Source organism: Epinephelus fuscoguttatus, linkage group LG5 (genome assembly GCF_011397635.1).
Source record: "Epinephelus fuscoguttatus linkage group LG5, E.fuscoguttatus.final_Chr_v1".
Classification (NCBI taxonomy): domain Eukaryota; kingdom Metazoa; phylum Chordata; class Actinopteri; order Perciformes; family Serranidae; genus Epinephelus; species Epinephelus fuscoguttatus.
This window is the reverse complement of record NC_064756.1, coordinates 31,598,603-31,614,485: the sequence shown is the minus strand read 5'-3', so window position 1 is coordinate 31,614,485 and position 15,883 is coordinate 31,598,603. Positions and strand designations below refer to the sequence as shown.

The following is a 15,883-nucleotide window of genomic DNA, read 5'->3' as shown; positions in this document are numbered from 1 at the left end:
GAGTTTCAGGGCCCTAAAAAATACACAGAGCTATTTGAAGCAGTACACTGAGAAGCATATTTGTTTAAGCAGTTCGTTTAAAACTTAATATTAAGCCTTAAAATCTTTTTTTTTTCCTCAACATAAACTGCTCATATGTGCATAAAATTTTACTTGTTTTCAATGCAATGCAATCGACTTGTAAGGTAAAGAATGCTTTAATCAAGTAACACTTTGTGCAGGATTTTGAATGTGATTTCTGGAAAATTCTTAGAACAATTGAAATAAACAAGTCTAGAATGTTTTTGTGAAAAATGCCTCAAAATGCGTGAACCCATAAATGTGCATAAAAGGGGACTGGAAATTTTACTGAGATTACAAAAGTATTTTGTGAATGTAAGCATGGTCCCATTTTCAATAATAGCCCTCCATGAATTATTTAATATATTAAAATGTTTTACTAAATATAATTAATCAAACAAAAATGATAAATCACAGTATATTTGTATAAAAATGTGGCGGAGAAGTTCTGGGTGGTCCACACATGCATGAAATGTTGCCATCCTCCTTGAGTGGAGGGTGAGACTTGTGGTATATAAACTCCCACTCTAAGTCTGCTCCCTCTACTCTGGGTCTGGAGGGGCTAGCTAAGATATCAAGGATGAAGCTCCTTTTTGTAGCTGCCTTTGCACTCTTTGTGCTCTCTACATTTGACAAGGCTGACTCTTCAGCTTATGACAAAATAGTCGCCCACAGTCGCATCAGGGCAAGAAAAGAAGGGTAAGCTTACTAATATTTTTCATTATGATTATTTTGAACATTTTTTTCATACCTTTGTGATGTTATCCTAGTTTATTTTGCATGCAGTAGTATTGAGCTTTGAGCAACAACAATCATTAGCTTTAATCATTTGTGCACATTTGCCCCTTCTCTATTTTTATATGTAATCTGCTGTATTATAATGCAGACACATTTTATTTTACAAATATCAATTGTTCATTTATGGCACATGTTACTGAATGATGTTACCTCTACTTGCTATTTCACTTAGAAAGGTTGTGCACCAGCAGGGTATAGTTGTGGTATTATAACTCAAATCTGACAAACCAATTTCATCTCTAGTAGGCGTGGATGTCTTTATTCATATTTGACAGTCTGGTTTCAGAAGCACCAGGGACAGTTGCCAAATCATTATTCACACTTCACAGCCTGGTGTCTCACCCAGCAGGGCTGTTTGTCAAATAGTAACTTAAATTTATTTAGTTTCCATTAAACTGTACTCTTATGTTTTACCTGCTAATTAATGCCTCATCCCCTTTTGACCCTCAATTCTCATCAGACCCAATGTCTGCGCGCTGCAGCAAGTCATGGGGACCAAGAAGAAGTACTTCAGCACCTGTCGTAATTGGTACCAAGGGGCCATCTGTGGAAAGAAAGCGTGAGTTATACTTTTTGTGTTTCCAACAGGATGAGTTGTTTCTTCTGTTAAAAGAAAAACATTACAAGCAAATTCAGTGACTAAAATGTTTAACCTGACAGTAAATTCTGTAAGTTTTTTGAAAATGTAGCATTTCTCTTCATTGTCTGCTTCTTCTTCTGCTGCTTCTTTAAGGGTGTTCATGGAAACTTGAATGTTTCCATAGAGATAGACATCTGTTATCTTACTTCGAATTAAACTACCGCCTAGAATGAAAAACACATTCATGGACGTGGCCCTAAATCCTTTGTATTGGCGACGGTCCTGTTCGATCCTATAAACTGTACATTAGGGTTTTCATAACTTAGGAAGCCTGGTCGTCGTTGAATGCCACTGTGGTGAACCACTGATTCCAGGATATGATGTGGCGGCAAAATGTTGACTCTATTCATGAATGGAAAAGAACTCAGCTCAATCATTCTAGACAACCTCTTTTTCTCTTATTGTTCCAGCCCCCTCAGCACTTTTGTGTTTAAATATGGATCGAAGCCATGGCTATTTTATAGTCTTTCTCCCTCCTTCACATGCACAAACACACATTCAGCCTTCCCTCTATGCTTGCATTATGCCTAAGTCATGCTTAGCACTCTAAATAGGCTTAGTTCTTCATGATGAATACACACTGCTCATTGAACTTGGCAAATGATAACGTTGGAAACAGCCAAAGAATTTTATCTATTTCAATGGGAGTCTGACATGGGACTGTGGGATCAATTAAACCTAGCTGGGCCAAAGTTGAATTCACACAGTAAGCTGGTTTACGGATTTATACCTGCTATAGTATGCAAATCAAGGTCTCCTGAAAGCACAACTTATAACTGGTAGATTCCAGTTTGAGTTACACCAATTTATTCAACCCAGAGCTGCACTGGTGGCCAGAATTTGCAGAGATTAGTGGGTCGATTGAAGATAAAAAATATATTTTTGGTAAATAAATGTTAATTAACTTGGTTTCTGATGCAGTGAATGGACAAAAATGGTAAAAAGCAAGTCAATTTAAGATTAGGTACAACATATGTGTTACATGCACAGAATGATACAAAAAAGTGGGGTACATGCAGTATACATTTGCTAAGATCCACATTGTACATATAGGCTGTACTTGACTCTCAATTATGTAAGTCAAATCAGATTTGGCTGTTCAATATGAATTAGTCAACTATTAGCTTATTTTTTTTATGTACAGATTTTGCAAGTTTAAGTGGGGTTCAGCTGGATGTTCAGTGTTATTGTGATATTCATGTAATATAATAAACAAGCTAATTATGCTAATGACGGATCAGAAATGTGCAACAACCTTTTTTGCTGACGCTAGATATCAAACAAAAGCCAAAAGCTGTATCGTATTAAGTTGCTGTGAACCATAAATGTACCACTTATAAGCAGAAAGCAGAGGATAACCTCCAGGCAGCTGCCTCTGTGTCTGCAGCTGCCTGGAGGAAGAAAGGCTTTCCCTTATAATGAAAGCAAAGAGCACTCACTTTGTAGCAAAATACTGATACCAGTACATTGCACAATGACTGGCCAAAAGAAAAAAAACTGCTCAACCTGACACAATCTCAACTGAGGGGTCACCCACTGATGATTTGAATCTCCAATTTTCAGTTGCAACTGTAATATATATACACATTTAATATCAAGTAAGATTTCCTAAACGCATTAGTTATCATGACACAGATCATATTACCTTCCCCAACCAGACCTATAACTCTGCCATCATTCCTCCCACCCTGTCTTCTACAAGCTCCCAGATGCTTCCCAGCAGTTGACAAGCATGACAACAAAATAGAAATCTGTATTTCAGTTCAGCCGTACATTTAATTGCTTCAGTCAGCATATATGTAAGTGGTGCTGATTTAAAAGCAAACAATTTTGCTAATCATCAGTAAATTTCGCATCTAGCAGAGTACATACAACTTTGACAACAGCATCTGTCTGATTTAGACCACTCAGGACAACAAAGTTTATTCTTAATGTAATTGGTGTAGCTTGAATTGTAGATGTAAGATGTAAGAGATCTTGCCTACTGTACATAAAAAGCAATAGGAAAGCATTACCATCTTGAACATATAAAATAATTCTGGCAAAGTCACTGACCAAGATGATCTAATAGTGCCTATATTGCACTTTTTACAGTAGTTTTTGGCAAGTGTTGCAGAATCTTACTTTATTCAGCCAGCCAAAGTACTCGTACTTGTCCCAGTGAGGTTTGATTCAACAAATGAGAATATTACTGCTTCCAGAGCAGCTCTGTCTCTAAGAAAGATTTGTACAACCAAACTGCCCATTAGTGATGGGTTGAATTGGAATAAAGCCACATACAGCTTATATTATGTTAGACAAAATTATCATCATTCTTAGTGGAACAGTTCTTTTAGATGCTGACAAGTCAAAAGTTTCCAACGCCATGGCCAGGCATAATCCCTCTGTGTGGAGGAGCAATGTAGCGAGGGTTTTGCTGACTCTGCCCCAATGGGGCTTGTGTGATCTCATCACAATCCCTCCAACTCCATTCAACTGAGGTGCAGCTAGCCATGACCCAAAAGCCTTGGTCTCTACCCTGTCTGAATTAGTTAACATGGTTTTTCTTTTTGCTCAAACAAAAACATGATTTATTTTTAAGAGATGTTGGAAACCTTATGTCAGAAGGCTTTTTTCCCAAGAGCATCTTTTGGTTATTAATGATGATAAGTAGGTATAATTCAATCCAACTACATCTTCGTTTGTTCCCAACCCTGGTAATGGAGTCACTATTGCCCATTTTGATCTACACGTGGCACACATATGGAGCTTTCCTGGTGTGCAGATCTCACAGGGAAACTGCTGATGAAGAGGAACTGCTGAACCATGGCGCACTCCTCATCTTCAATCTTTTTTTATGTTATGTAATACCAGTACAGTACTGTACTGTACATACACAACCAAATATAATACTACTTGTTACACTGTGCCATTGCAAGTGATCAATTTGTAAAAGTCAATGACTTATTATTTGAATCATGTTGAGCTGATAAATGGAAGAAGAGGCTGTTTCCTTGTCAAAAGTTTTTTTAACAATAAAAACTGAGCAGTCTGCAGTAATGAACTCACCAGCCAACTCTTGACGCATGTGGTATTGTTTACCCCTAATAGGTACATCTGTGGTGTTCTTCATGTTTTATCTGTCTTTTTATTGTTGCATACCGGTAAGTTATTTGAGGTTTATATCTTTGTTTATTTGTTAACTTGGATCCCCTTTAGTTGCTACCCTGGTAGCAACTATTCCTAATGGGTTCCGCACATAAAAACTCAACACCAACATACAACATACATAAACACTCAACACACCAACCCACATACTGTACTTCTCACCCAAAACCCATATTCCTCTCCCACTGTAACTGAAATGTACATTTCCAAATGTCTGGCTTTCCTAGAGCTGGAAACAATGATATAGTTCCAACATGTTCAAACCTGCTGACGCAAAGGGTGCAGTCATGTTTATATGTAGCAGCTGCACTTTGAATTTTATTATCCTCCTCGGGCTACAGTGTCCAGCACTATTTACAGTAAGTGGAGAGCAGACACTGCTTCACACATGTTTGTCCAACAGCAAATAAACATTTCTCATTTGTATCTAATTGATCTAAACAGAAATCACAATAGTTATTCTCTAAATTATAAAAATCTGTAAAAGGAAAAGCTCTAAAAATCTGGTGACAATTGTTTTTCAGATTAGCTCAACTGTTTCCACAAAGACCATTGGTCCCTTTAAATGTTCCTGGTGTCAACCAAAATTTCCTAAAACTCAACTGTAATTACACTGTAGCTTTTCAAGGCCAAAATCCCAATGTTTCTGAGGTTAACCTAATGCCAAGGGGAGTCCAATCTAATTATTTAGCTTCAAAGAGGAGGTCTTGGTTTTATAAATACACAACTGTAATGGTAGCATAATCCTTGAGGCACACTTTCCCTTTCCATTAGGTTTCGACCTAAACTGTAGGATCACATGGTCTGTTTGGGTAATGAAGGAGATGATGAGTAACATCTGGAAACGCTATAAGACTAATGTGAAATGATGATTTAGCTCAAAACATGGCAGCCCCCCAAAATAAAAATTCCTTATACAGCTATGTAAAAAGATGCTTGTAAACAGTCTTTCAAAGGATGTGCTACTTATTTGAGATGATATCTACACTTCTGATCTGTGTGTTTTTCCTCCAGGACTGTGCTTTATGAGTGCTGCCCAGGGTACATGAAGCTGGAGGGCATGCGTGGTTGCCCTGCAGGTATAGTGGGTTAAGTGTAACAGTGTGGTCAATGTATAAAGGTTAGATCAGGCCATATCCTCCAACTGTAGACCAGCTGTGTGCTATTTTTTGAAATTAAACCAAATAAACTAGAAGAGGATGGTGTAGCATATTGTCAACAGATGTTGAGTCTTTATTTCTAAGTCTATTATCAGACTGACAGGCTGACATCTAATAATGCTTACTGTAAATCTCTTCATTAGTGGCTCCAATTGACAACGTGTATGGCACCCTGGGTCTCGTGAAGGCCACCTCAACCCAAAAGTACTCTGAACTTTCTGAGCTGAAGCCTGAGATTGAGGGATCTGGATCCTACACCTTCTTTGCCCCCAGCAATGAGGCCTGGGAGCTTTTGGATGAAGTGAGTCTAAAACAAAACAAAAGGCTGTGGGAGCTCTCCATCTGTGAGATTTTAACATTTAATTTTCTTCACCTAACAGACAGTAAGGAGTGCACTGGTCAGCAATGTCAACATTGAACTGTACAACGCTTTACATTATCACATGGCCAACAAACGCCTCTTGACCAAAGATTTGAAGAATGGGATGACAGTCACCTCCATGTATAATGACCTCGGTCTCCTAATTAACCATTACCCCAATGGGGTGAGTATTATCACTCAGTATTATCATAGCAGTCCTCTTACTGTATAACTGCACTAAAATAACTTTAACTGGTATAACATTAAAGTGTACATTATGTGCAGGTGGTGACTGTGAACTGCGCTCGGATTATCTATGGCAACCAGGTTGCCACCAATGGAGTTGTGCATGTCATTGACCGTGTCATCAGTGCTGTTGGAAACACAATCCGGGATGTCATTGAGATTGATGATGACCTGACAACTCTAAGTGTGAGTAATACATGTTTTGTCAAGGAAAAACATCCTGAACTAAGTGCAAACACATGTTGCACAATTTATTAGAATAAATGATTAGTATGCAGAATTCAGAAAATTCAGAAAATGTTGCCGATGCACCAAAAACAGCAAAACTGGACAAAGTCCACAGACTAAAACTTACCTTTGCAGGGATTTAGAAGTAAATTGCAGACTTTGCATTTGTGATTTAGTTACTGAAAAAAATTTCTTCAGGTGTTTGGGTTGTTATGTCTATCACCTGCAAATGATTCTGTTGTTCTCCATTGTATATTGAATTCCACTAAACATAATCCTGCTGGTAAAATCACCATTTAGGATGTGGCTCAAAACTCTGGACTTCTGGAGAAGCTGGGTCAGCCAGGACATTACACTCTCTTTGCCCCCACCAACGAAGCTTTTGAGAGTTTGGGCAGCGACGTGTTGGAAAGACTTCAGGGTGACAAGGAAGTCCTCAAAGGTAAACCAGAGTTTCAGTCATAGAATTCTATTGCTGTTCCAAAAGATCACTCAAGGCCAGTCAAAAAATAGCAGTCAGCAGCAGAAGAAAATGATTTATATTAACTGTTACAAACTAGACCCAAATTTACATTTACTGATGAAAGTACAGGAAAAAGAAATGCTGTGATTCCCTGACGGCATGTTTCCTAGACTATGTCGCCCATAAAGTGATTTTTTTTTTTTTTTTTTTTTTTTTTTTTTACACATGTTCAACTTCTTTCAACTCAAAACAGATGATGCTACAATGGATCTGGAACTTAAACACATTTGGCAGCAAGCTGTACATAACAAAGTTTTGTCGAAGAGTAATAAGAATAAGTCTCAAGTTTCAAGTCACACATGAAATTGTTGGTGGAAAGGCAAACGATGCAATACATAATTTGACGCTTTGGTAATGTTTTTGGCATTCATTTAGTTACTGGTTGTGAGTAGGTCAGGATCCATACACTGTAGCTGTTAGTATTTTTTTTTCAAACATTTGCAAGAATTATACCACTATAATTGTCAACTGGGGCAAGTTAAAGCCTTCAAATGTACTGTAAACTCTTTTAACTATCCCGAAGAAACCAACAAAAAAGTGCAGAATTTCAACATTTTTAACATTAGCTTGTTTTGCGTCAACACTGAGAGGCAGGAAACAGCTGCTTTATTGAGCAAGCTGGTCATATTGGCAACAACCCAAAAAATTTTATTAGCCCACAGCTTGCCTTATGATGTGAGATCAGACCATTTCACACAAAGTTAAACAGAACTGTGATGAAATCTCAAGTCTTCTCAGTCAAGGACCCAAGGGATCCAAAGGGTCTTCAGGTTCCCATGGTGTTTTATCCTCAGCTGCAGTATGCTGAGAGAGGACATAAACCAGCCCATGCAGCCAACTGACCTACTCTGCATTAAAATAAATATCTACTTATACACCTAAACCAGACTTTGTCTCACTTTTTCAGCTCTTTTGAATTTCCATCTCCTGGACTCAGTCCAGTGCTCTGAGGCCATCATGACTGGCACCTCTTACGAGACCCTGGAGGGCAACAACATTGAGATTGGCTGTGATGGCGAAAGTCTAACAGTCAACGGTGTCAAGATGGTGCGCAAGAAGGACATTGTCACCATCAATGGTGTCATTCACCTTATTGACAAAGTGCTCATGCCAGACTCAGGTTAGACTCCCATCTTTTCCTCTTATTCAATCTGGCTTACTACATAAATATGTGTATTGTTCCTGGTGTTTTTTTCTTTTCTTTTTTATAATCCTTATTTTAATGCTTTTGGAATTTCTTATGCCCTTTAAGCTAAGCAGGTGATGGAACTGGTGGGAAGCTCCCAGTCAACATTTGGTGATTTGGTGTCCGAGCTTGGCCTTTCTGCTGACATGAGAGCAGACGCTGATTACACTTTGCTGGCTCCCCTCAACATTGCCTTCAATGGTCAGTAATACTGCTTGTAACATCACACAGACCCCTGTTTTCCATTTAGCATGTGGCTAAAAATGAACCCTGTCTGCTCTACACTTAGTCACATTCTGGAATAAAGGGGAATGTTTTTTAATCTCCCCTTGCCTGCTGAGTCATAAGTAAATAGATATGTACATATTTGGAGCTTCAGGGAAATTATGGATTTATTGGGGCACTGCAGAAACATTATGCCATGTAAGACCAAATACCAACTCCCCCAGAAAACATTCCTGGACTTCACCAGAAGGGAGTGGAGATGTTTTGTGTCTGTAACAAGAATGTGTAATTAATCCAGACTGAATACTTTTGTCTTTGTAGGCATACAGTTTTAAATGGGTGTAAGGAATGCACAAGTAACAGCTGGATATAACAGCACCCTTATATTCAAACTGTAAATTCTTCTATGTACAGTCCATCATATCTCATGATGTGTAGAATATAAATGAATATGAATATAAATACCTGTTTCTGTTGCTAAAGCCAAAACATTAGATGTAAATCTATAATGTTACGATACATTTTATTTAAATGGGAAATACAATTTCCTCTGTAGATGAAGTGATGTCCATGGATCAGAGCTTGCTCAGGATTATCCTGGAGAACCACATCTTGAAGAGAAAGATTGTCCTGGGACAGTTGTTCAATGGCCAGCAGCTGGAGACCATTGGAGGAAAAATTCTCAGGGTCTTCATCTATCGTACGGTGCGTCCTCTTCTCTGAAGTTGTGCCCAAAAATTATGGCACGATTCCACTAAACACACACTATATGCATTACCCCTCTCATTTGACCATCAATCCTCATGTCTTTGAGATGTGACATTAATCCCCTTGCCTTTAACTTGTGAATTGTTTCTGCAGGCTGTGTGCATTGAGAATTCCTGTCTGATAAGAGGTAGTAAAGAAGGAAGCAACGGGGCCCTTCATCTCATGAGGACTCTGTTAAAACCGGCAGAAAAAAATATGTTTGAAATTCTGGTAGAAAATGGAGGGTTCAAGTAAGTACAGAGAAATGTTAGTGAAATTGGACTGCGGTATTAAAACACAGCATAATACTCAAACCACATCTTTCTGTATCTTTCCATTAAATCCACATGGCACATATGGCAATGAGAAAGTGCTGTTGTTGCAATATGTCAGCCCTCAGTGGTTTCTGTAACAGCCAACTTACTGTTTTCTTCTCTGTGCTGCAGGATCTTTTTGTCTCTGATGGAAGCTGCTGGCTTGACTGACCTGCTAAAACAGGAGGGAGACTTTACTCTGTTTGCCCCAAGTGATAAGGCTTTCGCTGGTTTGAGCGAGAATGATTTCAACTTGTTGAAGGGTAGGTCTCCCAGACTCCCTTTACCTTTTAATGTGTTCAAGTACTCATGTTGATAGTTTAAAATCACACAAAATAATGATAATAATAATAATAATAATGATAGTTTATGTGCTTGCCACTCCTAATTTCAGGTGACATAAATGCTCTCAGAACCATTCTTCTGTATCACATCAATAAGGGTGTCTTCATTGGTGGTGGTTTGGAGTCTGGGGTGACAAACCTTCTCAAGTCTCTTCAGGGCAGCAACCTCAAAGTGATGTCTGTAAGTATTTAGCACAGTAGGACTAAACATCTTTTATCTTTGGTCAATAAACTTTATACCTTAAGCAATTCAAGCTTTATACATTTTGTTATCTTTATGTATAAAGGTATAAAATGTATTTTAATTATTCAGTAAAATTATGATATATTATTTTTATCTGATAAAAGCTTATCTTCAGTTTTGTAACTGAGTAGCCTCAGAAAGCTAATAACATGATTTACTGTAGAATATAGTTCATTCCTCATACAGGTTCATTCAGGTCCATCATTTTGTGGTTTTCTTGTTTGTAATTGTTTTAACTGTCTCCCCCAGGCAAACAACACTGTGCAAGTGAATTCTGTCCGAGTCCCTGAATCTGATATCATGGCCACAAATGGAGTCATTCACTTCGTCAACCAAGTCTTGTATCCCGGAGGTACAATTTTCTAACCAGTCAGCTTTGTTCATATTCCCTTCCTTTTGTAAAATCTGTCAAGAGATGCACTTTCTGCATGACCCTAACTGTTGTAAAGGCCCAACAGCAGTTAACGCCCTGTGCTTTCTTCCAGATATCCCTGTTGGAAGCCAGGATCTCCTTACACTATTGAGGAGGTTCATCACTTACATGCAAATTAAGGTGTCATATCAAAAAGTTTATTCTTGTTATTAAAGCTGCAAGGCTTATAAGCTTATAAAGGGCAGGGTGCAGTTTTCTCTCTACAGATGTTGTTTTTTTTTTTTATTATTCCTTGGCTGCCAAAATATTCTTTATGTAACCCAACATGCGTACAAGACAAGAACCTGCTTGAAGACCATCTGTGAAAAGCATGAAGCTAGTGCTTTTAAAAAAGGGCGTATCTTCTGTAACAGATTTTTATCTTTTTTTACAGTACATTCCAGGATTCAGATATCAGGAGATTCCCCTTACATTTATGAGTAAGTAGCCATAATATTGTGCTTATTTGTGTTGGTTATTGTTTTTGCAAAATACAGTATTCTTATTCTTCTGAGAGGCATCCTTCACTGTCATTAATGGCTTTATATCTCCTGTTGTTATCAGAGACGATCATCACTCGTGTCGTCGAGGAAGGTATAGTAATGATGATTACAGAGTATCATCATAATGTGATTCCTAATCAGTAAAAGCGGACAGGTTATGTTTGATTAATGAAACAGTTTCATGCATAGAATAGGGGAAAAAAATAGGGAGGCTCCTGTCTGTTGAGTTGAAACATGTACTGATAAATCACTGACGCTTTTCATTTGTCCAGATAATTTCACACACATGCAAGTTCATGTACATGCATGCAAGGTTTGACAGCTGAAGTAGCATTAATAAGACAGAGGACAAAAAAGGATCTTTCTTTCTGCTACTGGCTCATTACTTGTAACAGTCAGCAATAAAAAAAGAATAATAAAAAACAAAAATAATAAGCCTTATATCTAAAATATCAAGAAACACAAATAGAAAAAACAACACAATTTATTAAATTAAAACAGCAGTGCAAATTAAAGAGACTAGACTTTAAAGACTAGATGCCAGAGATCCTGTGATTATGAATCACATTTTTGTTAAAGCAACCTTTCTGATCCAGTGAAAGGTCCATTTGTTATGATACCTGCGTACAAATGGAAAATTCTCTGTATCGAGGGGCTGTGCTGCCTGTCATTTCAATATAGTGACACATGCTTTTTTTGCTTTTTCAGTTCCCAATGTAACCAAAGTGACAAGGGTTATTCAGACGGAACCCTCTGTGACCAAGGTCACCAGAGTCATTGAAGCTCAACCCTCCATCACCAAGGTTACCAGAGTCATTGAAGGTCCACCCTCCGTCACCAAGGTTACCAGAGTCATTGAAGGTCCACCCTCCGTCACCAAAGTTACCAGGGTCATTGAAGGTGATCCCTCCTTCACCAAAGTTACCAGGGTCATTGATGGGAAATATTTTTTACTTGAATCAATATGCCAGTAGCTTTATACCATTTATCATCTTACAAATTTGTGAATGCTGTCGTCTGCAGGCCCTCAGTACTCAGTCAGCACTGGCACCACCAACATCGACCTGGAAGGTCAGTGAAACTAATTCAGACTTGAAAACAGAAATTTGATGAAGCAATGCATAAGATTTGGGGGGATTTAGTGGCATCCAGTGGTAAGGACTACAGATTGCAACCAGCTGAAACACCTTCTGGTTAGAAATCCTTTAGTGTTCACTGTTAAGGAGGTTTTTAACCGGGAGCCGAATTACCTGCAGAGGTTTCTTCCTCCACAAAACAAATGAACAAGGTGACTTAAACTGGTAGAAACACAGAACAAAGCAGTTTAACATTACAATCAGTGTTTCTCCAATGTTGTTCCGCATGTTAGAGATGAGCCGCTATAGTCCGGAGGGGTTGCTAACCATGGTAGTTGATGCAAAAATGCAAAAATGCAAATATGCAAAAATGTATATGACACTGTCTAGAGCCAGTGTTTGGTTTGACCATTATGGGCTACTGTAGAAACATGGCAGTGCAACATGGCGGACTCCATGGACGATATTCTATTTCTGCTGTTATATCCCCCTAAGTCCTACTAACTGAACCTGGACCCTCAAGAAAGAACAATTGTGTGTTTTGTTTTTTTAAGCACTATAAAGAATGGTGTTCAATGTTTTATCGTTCAGTTCGCTGCATGTGTGCACATTACCCTCCCACTTGTTTGGATTTGCAAGGACATATATTTTCCACTGATACATATAAAAAATTTTAAGTCAGATTCACACTAGTTCAAGTGATATACTACAGGTGATCCCGCTTATAAAATTGGAAAAGTTCAAACACAAACATGCTACAGTATAATTGATGCTAATAGGTGATTCAATATGTAAATTTTATGAAATTGCAGGTGTTTAAACACATGCTCAGGTACAGTGTAAAGATTGTCATTGCTATATTAAGGATAAAATAACCAGAATATAACCTAATTATTCTTTGAGCCGAATTTAAAAATAATCCACTTTCTCATTAAGTATGTTTTCTTTTTCCTTCAGGAATTGACCTTTCAACACTTAACGCTGAAGGGGACGCTGAACGACTTACCAAAATGATCCAAGGTGAGTTTCAGTAGTTTGTGTATCTCAGAGACTGGGTAAGAATATTTTATAAATAGTGTGTGACTTATATGTTTGTGTGCCTTTGAAGCAGGCAATACGAGAAGAACCTCTACTCGAAGAGTTGTAGGTAAAGAAAATAAATCAGTGCAATTTCAATAAATGCAGTGTAATCTGGGAGATAGTTCAGGTGGTCAGTCGGAGTCCGCTGCTGTGTTCTCATGGCATAATCTTCTCCCTGCATCATATATCCAACACACCCCTTCAATCATGGCAGGTGTGCTTAAAGGAATAATTCAACATTTTGAGAAATACACTTTAGTCAATCACTTTTTTGCTGAGAGTTAGATAAAAAAGATTGCTTCCACTTTTATATATAAATGGTATTAATCTTCTCATTTAACTCTTGGCAAGAAAGTAAATCAGTGCATTTCCTGAAATGTCAAACTGTTAACATTGTTAACTGTTTGAACCAACTGTGCGCTGCTAACCCTTTTGCTGCCATGCTTGGCGCCACAATGTTTATGTAAAAGCTATGCTGACACTTGATGCTAAGGCCACAGTGGCTGCTGTTCATACTGTATAGCATTTCATGGGCCCCCTTTTCACTGCGGCATCCACCTGTAGGCTCTGAGCCTATACGCCTCAGTATAGGTGAAGTTATCATCATCACTCCCTATTCCTGCTGTGCTGAGCTGAGCTTGGTGTTTCTTTGTAGGGAGTGATGAGATCAGAGCCACAATGCCAAACTTAAACGCAATACATAGTCTACATTCACATAATAATCTATTTCCATAAGTTGAATGACTTACATGTAATTATGGTTCTAACCTTTTCCTTTTGTTTACCAGCTGGCGGCAAGAGGAGGCCAAAGGAATGAGCATGGGCGGATGAGAATATCGACGTTATAAAGGCAGAGTGAGACACCAAACCCGGACGATAAAAGTGATGTTTTAATACAGGGGATACACTTAGAATGTCAGTGATTCCAAATATACTGTAACAGGTATATTTGACAAAAATAAAACTATTCTCATAAACAATTTAATGGTGCTTTGAATGTATATCTAGTATGAGTGTGCAATATCTGGAAAGAGTTCAGGATATTCAAACAGAGTTTAAATTAACGTTTTGGCATGACTTTAAAGACACAGAGCAAGTCAAGGTAGCAATAAAATCCAAGCCATTAGAGAAGTAATAAAAACATTTCAGTTCTAAATTTCTCTGTGCATTTGCTAGAGGTGAAGGTTAAAACAAAGAGATTTTACTGGCTGTTTTGGAAGATTTATAAATCTTAGCATGATAAACATGAAAAAATAGAGGGTTTGTTTTCAGGCTTAAACTGTTACATTCTTTTAATTTCTGTGGCTGTAAAGTGGTTAAGGTTTTGTGTAAATTTTGTCTATGCTTGTTTCATGTGGAACGATGTATCCAACTCCAGGGTTTTTTCCTTTGTTTTTTATTACATCTTCCAATAAAGTGCATTCTTTATAAACGTACGCCAGTTTGAAAAGGGCATCTGAAGAGATTGTTGTTTGGAGTCATTTCTAATGTACTTGTAAAGTTCTTAAGTAGTCAACATTGGTTCAGAAAAGAGAGTCAGATTTCAAATCTAAATATCATGTCTGCATTTTGTATTTCCAAAAACGAGGTCTTTAAATTAGACTGCAATATTTCTGAGTCATTCTTTTCAATGGCCCAGTCATTTTTCTGTATGTTAAAGAGGGAACTTCCAAGAGGACATTATGTAAAATATGAAATAAACTGGGTTCAATGTGCAAAAGTACTCTCTTTCTTTCATTTTTCAGAAGTGTGTAATTCCATATAATGCTAATAAGATGCTAACTTACCTAAAAAATACAACTTATTTTATGCTATGATACTGCTACGTAGCGTAATACTAAAACATTCATTTTAACTTTAACTTCAGTAATTACGATTTTATTTACAGTGGGTATTATGAAATAAACAACAATGAATGCACTGTTACATGTTTATCAGAACATAAATCATATTAAAGTCGGTGTTTGTGACAACACAGCCACGTAAAGTTTTTGCCCTGAGGTTGCTGGGACATATTGCGAGCTGTTATGCGCAGACATTTGGGACAGGTCCAGCTCCTCTGATATTTGGCTCATGTGCACAACTCCTCAGTGCTGTTTATGGCCTCTTGGATGGAGTAAAATGGGTAAAAATCTGAGTGACTGCCAAGATACAAACACAAACTCTTGCAACATATAAAAACACAAACATGGCAAAATGTAAAAAGCAATGTTTTGTTTATCTGTAATGTTATATTAAAATAATTAACTGTATGCAACAACAGGCTTTATTGAGTCAGGCAGCTGGTGCACCACTGTTTGAAGTGGTGAAGTCATTATTGTGGTGCAATTTAAATGCTGCTTTATTTAGTCATTTTAAAATGACATCTTAAGTGAAGCATTCTATCTGTTCAGTGGCTTGTGGAAAACCAAATAATAACTTGCCTGTCAACCAAACAAGAAGTACAAAAATATGATGCTTTATTGTTTACTATACAACAAGACCAACAGATATATGTTTGACAAAAAATTGAAGATAGCACTTAAATACTGTATCTTGATGCATAAATGAACATATTTATATCCATGGGTGTTTCAACAAGTCACTTGC

The 15,883-nt window shown here is 37.7% G+C and overlaps 1 protein-coding gene across 4 annotated transcripts; it reads left to right on the top strand.

Moving 5' to 3' along the window:
- The first annotated feature begins 617 nt into the window (after positions 1 to 617).
- On the top strand, positions 618 to 14,730 carry postnb (periostin, osteoblast specific factor b). 4 transcript variants are annotated; one of them, XM_049576527.1, is made up of 22 exons: positions 618 to 759; positions 1,319 to 1,417; positions 5,660 to 5,724; positions 5,949 to 6,106; positions 6,186 to 6,350; positions 6,452 to 6,598; positions 6,941 to 7,082; positions 8,071 to 8,283; positions 8,416 to 8,550; positions 9,131 to 9,279; positions 9,436 to 9,572; positions 9,768 to 9,898; positions 10,030 to 10,160; positions 10,473 to 10,575; positions 10,709 to 10,776; positions 11,030 to 11,075; positions 11,200 to 11,229; positions 11,847 to 12,038; positions 12,162 to 12,209; positions 13,172 to 13,234; positions 13,326 to 13,361; positions 14,083 to 14,730. In XM_049576527.1, the coding sequence occupies exons 1-22, from the start codon at positions 641 to 643 to the stop codon at positions 14,109 to 14,111; spliced, it is 2,406 nt and encodes an 801-aa protein (XP_049432484.1). In that variant the 5' UTR covers positions 618 to 640; the 3' UTR covers positions 14,112 to 14,730. The 4 variants fall into 4 exon arrangements, with proteins under 4 accessions (XP_049432484.1, XP_049432483.1, XP_049432485.1 ...); XM_049576526.1 differs by having other exon boundaries at positions 13,323 to 13,361; XM_049576528.1 differs by lacking the exon at positions 11,200 to 11,229 and having other exon boundaries at positions 13,323 to 13,361.
- The last annotated feature ends 1,153 nt before the right edge of the window (positions 14,731 to 15,883 follow it).